We start from the raw sequence: 12,867 nt of genomic DNA, 5'->3' as shown, positions 1-12,867 counted from the left end.
GTTGAGCTATAGGCGCCGAGCCACCAAAAGATTACTTTTTGAGGAAGAATTGACATGTACGGGATGATTTTGATTTGTCCAAATAAGAACAAATACATTTTTTGAGATATGGCTACTGGATATTTGCAACTCAGGAAACAATTAGATTCAGAGCTTGAAGGATATAGTAACTAGGTAGCTGAAGAAATTTAAGCACTCTCTTTCCCCACCTGCTTTTAATGGCATACCCAATTCTTCAGGATTCTTTCTTGGGTCCTTTATCTCCTCAGGAATCTCTCCAACTTAATTTCCAACTATACTTAACCACGTGCCAGGCATCATGTTAAATGCTTTCTGAGTATGACAGTCCCCTTTCATCCTCACAATCACATGATGTGGATATATTATCACCACCATTTTATAGATATGAAAACTGAGGCTCAGTGGTTAATTACTTTGCCTAAACAAGCAAAAGCCAGGAATCAAACCCAAGTCTGTTTTATTATGGCAACCTCTCCCAATCTTTAATACTTTGTTTTCCACAGTTTTCTTATTTTACAAATATTGATGGTAAAATGTTTTCCCCCTAAAGTTAAGACATGATAATGAGGAAAAGTCCAATAAATTGCCATGGGAGCTAAAAAAAAAAAAAAAATAAATTATTTGATGACCCAGGGTCATTACTATGAATAGCAATTACTGTACTATAATGACTACTGTGATATCCTCTAACATTATAAGCCTTTAAGGGGCTCTTTTTGGGTGATGTCGCCAAGATCGGAGAATAAAAGGCAATCTGTTCTTATCTTCCCCCACAACAAGAAGAATTCTAGACCCATCCACAGCTAAAGAGTTCTTTCTCCCTATACCAATTGGTCCCAAATTGCTAATTTCTTCAGATTTTAAGTCCACTTCTAACTTTGTTTCCCTGCTCACTAGGAGGCTATCAACCATTACACTTGGCTGTTGCTCCTATGCCTCACCCTTTCTAACGTGCTGTTGGCTGTGAAACACCAGATAACCAGTTTATCAGAGAACCCACAAAGTGTCTGCTTGAGACTGAACCGTAGGGCCTATTTTTCTGCCCTTGGCTGGTTTCCCAAGTATCTCTTTCATCCCTCCAGCATCAGGGATTTAGTTGGCTTTCTTTTCTTCTTTGGCACTGTCACCAGCTGCTTTTCTCACCTGGTATTCTTTTCCCTAGGCTGGCTATGAATACGCTGTGTCCTTTCTTTACTACCTCCCAAGAAATGCTTAAGTTATTCTCTCTTCTTTTGTTAGAATTTTACTATTATTCACTATAAGGAAATATAGAGTGGATTACAATATGGAAAAAAGTGTTTAGAAAATTAAAAAAGTTTTCATCATGATTTTGCTCTTAATCAGTATTTACTGAATCCTCTTTTTGGCTAATCCAAGAAGATGAGATGGTCCCTAGTCATTTCTTCCTGAGTATACTGTGAGCTCTGTGAAGGAAGATATCTTATTTTTCTATGTCCAAAACCTAACAGCAAACGACACATAGTAGGTTTGCAATACATGCCACCTACCTATAAACTTAATGATTAAAAATGTTAATACACTGAATTACAGAATTTAAGGGGAACAAAGTTGATTATTAATCCATTTTCAGTCTGACATCAACTAAATGAATGCCTTGACAAACAAAATCAAGCTAAGATTGAACATTCTAAAGAAAACAATGTATTTGCTTTGTGAAAAACTACATAAGAGTTTGGTATTAACAGGGTAATTTATCATTTTTATAGCAATAACACAGTACAGACTTTTCTTGTAATAACTAAAAAGAACTAGTTGTCAGTCTCACCGGAAAGCTAAACTGAACCTTTCTTTGGCTCATTGCTTAGTTTTAAGACATTCTTCACTACGAACATTTGCAGCTGATTATAAATACATTTAAAATAAGCCCCACACCAAATGAGAAACAATTAGATATCTTCATTTTAAATAAGCCTCATTTTGTGACTAAAAATAAAACAAAAGCAAATTCAATGGTCTATCCTAGCACTAGCTGAGAAAGATAAGAATGATCGAAAAGAAATGTTTTTGTCTGTTTTAAAGTTGTTAAATTGCTTGCTTTAGAAACAGTACTAGCATCTCAGAGACAGACATTTTAGTTGGTTTCCACTCTCTCCCTCCTCCTCCTCTTTTCCTCCAGACAGAGTGCTCTTTCTTAACCAACAAGCTTCCCTTTGTTTTGCCTTACACCACTGGCCTGAATAGCCCCAAAAGGCACTGATATGATATACCTATGGCCCAAAGCAGTAAGAGCAGAGGCAGAGCTTCAGCACTTGGACTCCAAACATCTATTGACAAAAGTGATGAATTTTTGGCCATTTTCTGGGTTGATATGCATTTTAAGTTCTCTTGAAAACTATATGGTAAGATGCTGCTGTGAATTCAGTCATCAACTACGGACCTCACAGCACAGACATGCCCTCCTTTATCCTCTTAAACGACCCTTTCTCCTCTGAAACAATTCCATACCACATCTTCTCTCAACCATCTCTGACCCTCTGAGTGTTCTCTTATTCTCTTTCTTTCCACTGATAAATTCATGTAATCTACAGCCAGCTTTCTCTCCAAACTCTGAGAATTAAGTACAAACACAATCTCAATCACACACTTGCACTCTTGTTGATGGGAGTGTAAATTAGTAATCCTCTTAAGAAAGGAACAGGGTGGCTAGAAGGCAGGAAGGGAGAGAAACTTACTTTTCATCATACATCTTTTGTTCTTCTACCATGTGTATGCACATACCCAGTTAAAAAAGAGATGGAATTTAAGTCACTTGAGAGTCTCCTGACTTCTCTAGATCTTTCTCCATTGGTTAACCCTTTCCTCTACCAGTTGTACCCTCTTCCCTGACTTATTAAACATGCTCATATCTTCCATTAAAAATAGATGAAATTTAAAAAATCTGCCTTCCCCCAAATTTTGGCTTTTCTTCTAGCTACTGCCTTCTGTTTTCACCCCAGCCTCTCCAAAGAATATTTACTCTCATTTTTCTCTTCTTTTATTCACACCTCAACCCCACTAAGAGCTGATTTCTCCTGAAACCACTCTCCCTTGGGTCATCACCAGTCCCTGTAAACCAATCCAATCATACCTGCTTAGTTGTTATCTTAGGTCACCTCCAGTTCACGTTGTTGACTATTCCCTACTTCAACTTCCCGTCCTTGGCTTTCCTGGAGCCTTCCTCTCACAATGCTCATTCTCAAACTCCTCCCTGGATCATCCAGTTCCCTTCCCTTGATCCTTACATGCTGCTGTGTTCCAGAGTTCTGATTGTGACCACATTTCTTCTTGTTGTTTGTGTGGTTTTCTGACTTTTTTTCCCTCCATTTACCTTTTTGCCAACCAACCACTGCTGTCAATTAAACCACCCCTTCAGTATTCACAACTCCCAATCTGGCTCTCCAGACAGACTTCTTCCTGAGCTCCACTCAAATTTCCCACAGGCTGACTAACTCTCATTCACTGAATACTGGATTCCTCCCTTCTCTCACCCTGCCACTTCCAATCCATTAACATCCTGCAGTTTACTACCCATATATACCTCAAATCTACCCACTTTTCTCCATCTCCTCTTCTACTAACCTAGTTCAAACCGTTATCTCTTAGATCTATAATTGGGCTCCATGCTTAATCTCTTGTTCCTCTTCATTTCCTATAAGATAGCAAGAATAATGTTTTTAAAACTAAATTCCTTTTAGAAAAAAATTCCAAGTTTCACATAAAATCTAGAATAAAATCCAAACCTCTAACCACAGACTCAGAGATCTGACCCAGTCTGGTTTTTGCCTACTTCTTTCATCCTGCACCACTCTCCTCCTTGCTCATATTCAGCCAAAGGCCTTTTGTCACTTCCTTTCACTTCCTCATCACACTCTCTTCTTATCTCTGGGCCTTTGTAATTGTCTTCCCCTGGACCTGTACTCTTCCCTCTTGTTCTCTATATGGTAACCACTTCAAGTCATCTTCAGAAAGAAGGTACCAGTCCACTTGATCCAAAGTTGCCTCTCCTACCCTCCTACCTTTCTTCTCCAACTCAGCAACTAATTTGTTTCTTTCGTACATATATTACAATTTACTCCCTGAAAGCCTTCTTAAAAAGAAAGGGAAGGTGCCATGTCTTTCTTTCCTTTTCTTTGCACATCAAAACCAGAGTAAGAATATATGGCAGGACCTCAAGCAATGTAATAAATAATTGCTGCTGAAACAAACTATTAATTAAAACTGGTAGGTAAATTCTTTCACCATTAACATGAACAACTTATCAACACCACTGTCACACAATATAGTATTAATATTCTTAAATTAGGCCCTATTTTATTTTAACTATTCTTTTCTTTTCTGTGACTTGTCAAAAAGCTTTCTAAAGAGAAAGAATTCAAAGTATGGTAAGCGCTGACAGACAAATATAGAGAAGTATCAAAGACGTCAATGACCTGTACAAAATGAATTAGCGCCATCTCTATACCACCAGCAGGCTTTGCATGCTCATTCTCTGGCATGAATAAACCACTGTCAGGTAGTAAAACAAGATATTCCCAAGATTATATGAGTCAGTAGTAAAGGTAGGAATAAACTTAGAACAATTACATAAGAGAAACATCAAAAAGTAACTTCAGTTAACAACTGGTCAATCAGCTATTTATTAGATAGCTGTCAATAAATGCCTCTGGAACCAAAAGTATTACAAAAAGACAAACAGTAGTATACAACTATCTCTGCCCCAAGGATCTAATGATCTCCAGGATCTAGATTAGATATAATAACTAATGAGCTAAGAAATTTAAGAAACTAAGATACCACCAGATAATAAATATTTAATGAGTTTTGCAATAGAATTGTCCTATAGATCAGGGGTCCTCAAACTTTTTAAACAGGGGACCAGTCACTGTTCCTCAGGCCGTTGGAAGACCAAATGGTGGCCTGGGACTAGTCGGCTGCTAAGCAGGACAGGCAGTGGTGGCAAAAACACCTGGCAGGCTGGATAAATGTCCTAGGCAAGCTGCATGTGGCCTGTAGGCCATAGTTTGAGGACACCTGCTATAGATTGTCAGTGGGAGGAGGGTTCTTTTCTAGCTGAAGTGATAAGGCTTCACCAAGGAGGCAGGATTTAAATGGACTCCTTACATTTGAAAAGATTCGAATAGGTGAGAATAGGAGTGTAAAGGAAAATCTCAGCACCCTCTCCCCTACCAACTCCTTATGCAAAAAAGAAGGCCAAGGCCTCAAGCACTTGTGAAGGACAGGCTCCACAGGTTATTCATTAAGGAAAGTCCCTGCTGCCATGCCATAAATAAAGAAATGCAAACTGTAACTTTAGGTCAGCAGACTCCTAAAACTGCTCATTCAGCTATTTATTAGATAGCTGTCAATAAGTGACACTTGAGTTGAACCAAAAGTATTACAAAAAGACAAACAGTATTCAACCATCTCTGCCCAAAGGATCTAATGATCTCCATGCCCAGCCTAATATTAAGTATTTCTAATGTTGTCAGAGGCTTAAAGGTTATTTGGCTTAAAACAGTGTAAGCACTATAGAAGTGTCTATTAGATACATAAAATCACTCTTTAGAGTGGAAAAATACTGTTTTAAGCCTACTTGTTGAGCCACAGGTGCCGCCCAGGCTCATTATTTTCAACTGTAGACTCAAAAAACCTGTGAACTGCAAAGGATCCTTGTGCTGAAAGGAACTGGAAAGGATCCTGTGCTGAAGGTTCAATCCTGTCATTTCTCACATAAGTAAAGTGAAATGGATTTGGAATTGGCTTTTAAGGTCTTATTGAGCAGCCCTGTGAGGAACTGCAGACAGAAAGACTTGTTCAAAAGCACTGCAGCAAGGGTTCAGGACTGGCTCTAGACCTCCAAGGTGTGGAATCAGTCTTAGTTAATAATACTGAAAAATCCTTTTTAGCCATTCAACTGTTAACGTCTGTAATTTCTGAAGCAGGTATGTTACCTGACCTGTACTTCTGAGGTAAGGCAGAGATCTAGACTTAAATTTCTACTTGTGACATAAGCAAAGCCTGAGTCTCCAATCAGTGCAACAAATTTGCTAAAGTGATTAAGTAAGCTGGAATGCCAGGCAGATCGCAACTATTCAAATGTTGGTTCCTTCTGACCTCTTCCATTGTATGAATAAAAGTCTGTAAAATAACAAAACACTGTTTTCACACAGTATGTGCGTGCTGACTTGCTGGACATCACAACTTTAAGAATAGGAAGCTGGAATAACTGCTGTGATGACAAAGTATCTTCATCCCTGCCTTTTCTCACAAGGAGAAGTCCTTCACAATCTGTTCTAAGTGTCACCTCATCACCATTAACAGACTGGAGATCACTCAGATTTCCAATTCAACAGCAACGATTTGAAAGGGAAAAATATGAGACAGATCAAGAAGTGGAAGAGTTCATTTATTTTTTGTTCCTATGGTCCATTCCAGCTTGATGAATTTCCAGTAAAAAGTTACCTTTCTTTTCGGTGCAGAAACAGGAGGTCTAAGTAAAAGATGTGTGAAAAAGTAACTGAGTTTACCTCTATTATTACGACCCAGAAATGTTTTAAATTGTTTGGGAGGTTATTTTTATGCTAGTGCTATAAAGGACATCTATCAATATCCATTATCGACGCTTCAAACTAAAGTCAACTGTTTTTCTTTTAAAAGACGTGTGATGTCTACCTCAAAATGGCAAGAAAAGCCCAATCCTATTCAGCACAGAAAAAGCTTTTTCCAGTATCCTCTCCTCCCGCTTACATCGCAGATGGTGACCGAAGCTTAAGGATTAATGTTCACACACTAAACCCCTCTTGCTTAAAAAGGGCTCCAGATGGATGCCGTCCGGCATAAGATGACAGGCTGCCAATCCTCTGAACTGCGAATGATGTGAATACCGAGGCCACATCTCAGCGCCCATCACTCTGCACCCACCCCTTGGAAACAACCCAATCCCTACCACGGGGCAGAAACCCAGCCTTCCCTCTGGCGTCTGGCGTGTGACCTTCGAGGATCTCAAGAGCGCGGGACAGGGATGCTCCTCCGCCTTCAGAGGAAGTTGTCAAGGGCAAGTTTGAGTCGTGCGCGGGAAGGTTACTCACCGGAATGGCTCGGCGTCCTCCGTCGTCCGCCCGCGCTCTCTCAAGAAGAAGCTTCTAAAGCGGCGGCAGCCTTGAAGCGGCAGCCTAAGCTGCAGCTGCTGCCAGTAACTGCCCGGGCGTGGCAGGGACTGGCGGCCGACTTCACAGCATCATCACTTGGCGACCTCGTTTCTGCAATGACGCCGAGTCAATGGCAGCCCCCACACAACTGGCGAAGCGCGACGAAAACCACTCTCCCAGCAGTCTCCACGGCTCCAGCGCACGGCCTGCCGGGACTTGTGGTTTTCCATGTGCTCCGCCCCCAGGGTCGTAGGCCCCGCCTTCTCTCTGCGGCATGGGGCGGGGCTGCGGCGACCCCAGCCGGGGTGGGGCGAATGCGGTCCCTGCGCGTAGCCCGGGCCTGGGGCAGAAGTCCAAGCCGACTGTCCCAGTCTCGGCTGTGTTGGTGGGAGCTGGCCTAGCGCGCTCGCCTCGCCCCTCCGCGAGCCGGGCACCGGGGTCTCCCGGCTCCGGTGCCCGCCCGGGTCCCGCACCGCTGGCACCCTGAAGAGAGTCGCTGGCCGTAGTCGCCGCTGGGGTAAAGAGGGGAGGCGGACCGGGGAGGGGGAGGTCTAGGGGCCGGTCGGGGACGGGAGGGAGTGCAGCTCGTTCCGCACATGCCCCGGGAAGCCCGAGACTGGAGCTGGTCGTCCCCTCTGGTGTGGTGTGCGACCCCCGCGGTGCGCAGCTCTGGTTCATCTGGGAGCCCGCCCGCGAGTCTTTTGCCTGCGTGGTGGCGACCGCTGGGTTGGCCGCCAGGTGCGCGGGGCCCGAGCCGCCGGTGCTGTCCTCTTTCTGCCGGGCTTTCACCTTCGGCCGAGCTCGCGGGCCTGGCCCGTTTCCAAACAGAAAGCACCCTCCAGCCCCGGCTCTTATTTGCCACCTTCTGCAAATTCGCGACAGAGTCGCCTTCAAGCCGGACTAGAAGAAACCTTTTACCAAATTAAATGCTCAAGCGTCGTTTTGCCTTTGGTATTAAGTTCACCGTGTTTTCTCCTCGTGGATTTGTTGTGTCAAATACCCTTCTCAAAACTTGATCAGGATTTGTGACACAGAGCCTGGGGTCCAGCGCGGTGCCTGGCACACAGTAGACGCTCAGTAAACGTTTGTTGAAGGCATGAGTCATGATACCGAGCTGTGCATCCCTGTGATCTTTGCTAAGATTTTATAGGTTCCCAAGATTACTTTGAAATTTCGGTGATTTTAAAGTTGAACAGAGACTTGAATCTTTTTCTTTTTGTTTGTTTTTACATTCTTTGTAACAATGGCCTCTGTTGGAAGTCTGACTCAAACCCCACTGGCTTGTAAGGAGATGCACCCTTTGCTTTCCTCAGAATGTTAAAAATGTTAATCTTTCAGATTAAAGTCTTCGTATAAACCAGTGTACTATGGAACAATCTATTCATAAAGCTTTATCACAATCAGATTTTTAGATGCAAATGCAAGGGACAACACTAATGTACTTGTGAATATATTTAGAAATATAAATCTCTTAAGTATGATTGTTTTTTAAAAAGGGATTTATATTCATATCTAGTGAAAGAGTATGCAGGAGAAAATTAACAGCAAAACCCCCACCCCCACGGTCTTGGTTGGTGCAGCTGCTGCCTTGACCTCAAAATGTCTTGTAAAATTATCTCTTAATAGTCTGGTGTCTAAAGCAAAAACCTCTGGGATTAAACCACTCCATAGGGACATCTCTCTTAATACTAACAATTCTCACAGATTGTGACCACTTCTGCGCTTTTCTGAAAAGTAGATAATATAATGGAGTTTCAAATTGTTAAGACAACAAAATCAGTAACAACCTACAGATTTTAATAATTCTACTTTTTTCATTTTCGTATACTGCTGAAAAAAGCAGGACATAAAATCATGGTAACCAGAAAATTCAGTTAATCATGACAACATCCCTAACCTTTCTAATTGTTAAGAAAGTCAGCTACTATTATAGGTTAGGGCCTTGTCTGCCTTGTTTACCATTGTGTGTCCCCAGTGCCCAGCACAGGGCTGTTCATTAAGTACTTGTGGAATGAACACTTGACTGTTATAGATAACAGGGTAACAACTTTCTGTGTATTTGGTTATCTTCTTGGAAGAGATTACTGCAATGGGAATTTTACTAGGTCAGAAGGTGTGAATATTTCACGATTCAGTAGTGCTAACTTTCTTTCCAAATGAGTCTTAACTATTTTCTACTGCCATCAGTATATTCAAGTATACCTTTCAGAGTTTCTGCTCAAGCTTTTATTGTTGATACAATGCTTGGTATTTACGAGCATTTTCAGACATATGTCATTTGATGTCCATCACCTTGTAAGGTAGGCAGGGTAGGCATTGCTTCCCCATTCTATAACACAGCAAAATTCAGGGCCTTAAATTCATGGTAATGAATTACAGGTGGCGAAATCATTATACTCTTTTAGGTTCTTCCTCCCACAGTGAACATCCTTGAATAAATTCATTTCTTTCCTTAGCAGTAAAACTGGATAGTCCTCTATAGTATTTATGGTTTACAAAATCTCATGTTCTCTTTTTGCTCAGATATTTGTAGATGCCTCAATCAAGTGAAATATGAAACACAATTTAGATGAAAGAGACATTGGTTAGATGTAATGGAATACCCTGCATCAGGAAACTACATTGCAACCCTTTCTATTATTAATAGTAAAGATCTGGAAACCTTTGATGATGCTTTTGTATTCCTTGAATATGAAGAAGTTATTATTTTAAACCTCTGAATCTGTTGCAGAATCTTCAGAGAAGAGTATTGTTTAGTGAAAATGGATAAGAATTACTTCCATTATAATTTGTAAATCTTTGATATCTGTCAACAAATTTTGAGAGTAGAATTGAGAACTAAAAATCATAAGGTAAAAAAAATTTAACCTACAAAATTATTTTTTTGCATGAAAACTAGAGAAAAAATTCTCTTTTTTCTTAAACATATGCCATTAAGAACACGTTGATTCCTAGTGTGTTACTAATCTTGATTCTTTTTCATATTTGCTGGTCAGGGATCCTAAATGACTTTAATAGATAATTAATTCAATAAAAAGCTTTGGAATCTCTCAGAGTTTACTTGTAACTGGACCCATTGGAAAGTCTTAGAGTTTATTTATAAGTGTACATGTATCAAAAGTGGGTCCAAAATTGATATTCTATATTGCTTTTACATTTGTTAAGAGTTTTTAAAAAAAAAAACAACAAAGATAGGGAAGGAGAGATGCAAGTATATATTGAAGCTTTAGAAATACTCAGAACCTCCCTTATTTTCACTTCACTTTTCTGTTGTGATACCAGATTCCAAACAGTGTTTAGTAAAAATAAATGCTCTTTGAAGATACTTTTTAGAATATCTCTAATCCTTGTGTTAAGAAAGAGCTACCTAAACTTTAGATGAGTTTATGGCAACTGGTTCTTCAAGGAACTTTTATGTGAATCTGAATTATTTTGCTTTTGTTTTTTATAGGAAGGTATTTCTGCATCTTGAAGATAAAACAGAAATCTTTGGAATAGATGGATTTTTGTCACTTTCTGTGAATTAAAGCGATTCAATGTCTCTTTTGGTAAGTCTTTGTTAAGGTAGATCTGATTAGGGGTGTTAGAGTAGTTAAATATTAATCCAGAGCCATAACAAAAGGCATATTATGGCTGGGCCTAGTGGCTCAGGCCTTTAGTCCTAGAATTTGGGAGGCTGAGGCAGAAGGATTGCTTGAGGCCAGGAGTTTGAGAACAGCTTGGTGAGACCCTGTCTTTACTAAAAAAAATTTTCAAAGATGGATAGGCTTATATTCCCAGATGTTTTTTTGACCTGAATAACTTCTGGTTTTTAGAAATGAATTAAATTATTGTTGAGTTTTTGTTTCTTTCAAAATGATTGTCTGTACTTTCTTAATATGCTTATTTTTCTAATCTTTTGTCCCATACTCACTTTTTCTCATACATATGTTGTATTTAGATGTGGTTCTCCCATCTAGTTAGCTATGCTTTCAAAAATCCCTTTTGTAAATTCTCATTTGACTAAACAGCAACATAAGTGATAACAATTATCCCTTTGACTTAACAGAAAAAAAAAAAGTTTAGATGAATATATAACACAAGGTATAGATGCCAAAAGGTTTTCTGTTTATATTAGATCCATGGTTATCTACTTTAAATTAACTAGCCTGAGGACTTTTACTCTTGTCGTATATATAATATAATGTTGGAATAGGGAGTTTTTATTTTGACAGTGATCTTTTAAAAAGTGATGGATGATGTATGATGATTTGCAGTTTATAGATATTTTTATATATTTCTTTCATTCTTTAAAATTGTGAGTGATTGGCAAAGCAGGTGATATTATCCTCATTTTGAGTTTGCCCAAGACTGCAAAGAAATGGAACTAGGTCTCTCAGATTTAAATCTGCCGAACTACTCCATCCGTTGCCTAAGGCCGAGAGGCAGAACTATGTATGAAGTTAGAAAACTGTAACATTAGTTATATGGAAAATACATCATACATTTACTTAAAAGGTTTGAAGTAAAGCTTTGCCACTTGAAAAGGAAGCTTTATGTAGCTGGAAAATACACTGAAGTGAAATACCTTGTTCTATAAAGAAGGGATCAGCAACTTTTTCTGTAAAGGCCATAGTATTTTCATGCTTTATGATCTATGTTACAGCTACTCTTCTGCTGTTACAGTGTAAAAATGGTCATAGGCAATATGTAAATGAATGAAAATATTCCAGTAAAACTTTATTCACAAAAATAGGTGGTAGGTCAGATTTGGTTCAAAGGATTGTTAAAACTACGTATCAGTTTGTAAGTTGGAGAAGATATAAAAGGGCATTTAGGCTAGTCCTCTCACTTGGCAGATACGATTCTGAGATTCAGGGGGTTGTGGTTGCCCAGGGCTTCCAAATTTTGGAAAAAGGTTATCTTAATCTATTAATTCCATAATTGTGGATTTTGGAGAGAATATGATGTGACATGTGATAATGGGCAATTTGTTGATAATTTTATCTTTGAATTACATTTTATCTGCACTGATAAAATATTTCAGAATCCTTTGAATCAAAATATTCACTTTTATTTTCCTAAATGAGAAATTTGTACAACCGAGATAAAGTTGGTATTTTAACTTAGAGGATTCCTCTGTAAGTTTCAAGTTTTACCTTCTATTTGAGAACTAAGAAATGTTTCCAAAGGAGAAGCATATGTGAAATATGTAAAATATTTTTCTTTAGAGTCTTCATAAGGTCTGCTTTTTGCTTTGCTGTTATTATAGGGGATAAAGAAATTATATTCAAAAATATTTTGAGGGAGTTCACTTGTGGATAATATAAAATCATCGTGCTGCCTGAAACAGATTAATGTATATATCCATAGCTATTATGTTCATCAGCATCCAATTGATCCAGTGTGGATATAAAAATGTTTTGAAGGATAGATATGGTTATTTACTTATTTTATAACCTGGGCAGCTAATGAATATACTCACATTTTTTAGGAGAGGAGAGCAAAAACTATTCTGCCTTATGGAGTGGTTTTAGCTGTCTTCATATCTAATAGTGATTACTTTTAGGGGCTGGGAATTTTATATAAAGATGAAATAGAAACTTTCCATACGGGCGGCACCTGTGGCTCAAAGGGGTAGGGTGCTGGCACCATATGCCGGAGGTGGCAGGTTCAAACCCAGCTCTGGCCAAAAACTGCAAAAAAAAAAAAAAAAAAA

At 39.3% G+C, this 12,867-nt stretch overlaps 1 protein-coding gene across 1 annotated transcript in view; it reads left to right on the top strand.

Annotated features, from left to right (window-relative positions):
• Positions 1-7,474: 7,474 nt before the first annotated feature.
• Positions 7,475-12,867, top strand: part of STRADB (STE20-related kinase adaptor beta) — a 24,425-nt gene continuing 19,032 nt past the window's right edge. The window contains exons 1-2 of the mRNA XM_003785034.3: positions 7,475-7,686; positions 10,621-10,717. Coding sequence (XP_003785082.1) covers positions 10,706-10,717 — 12 coding nt within the window. The 5' untranslated portion in view covers positions 7,475-7,686; positions 10,621-10,705. The remainder of the gene's footprint in view (positions 7,687-10,620; positions 10,718-12,867) is intronic.

The sequence above is a fragment of the Otolemur garnettii genome, unplaced genomic scaffold (genome assembly GCF_000181295.1).
Source record: "Otolemur garnettii isolate 467f Iridium unplaced genomic scaffold, OtoGar3 scaffold00013, whole genome shotgun sequence".
Lineage (NCBI taxonomy): Eukaryota > Metazoa > Chordata > Mammalia > Primates > Galagidae > Otolemur > Otolemur garnettii.
Note: the sequence above shows the minus strand (reverse complement) of the source record. Positions and strands in the feature narration are given on the sequence as shown.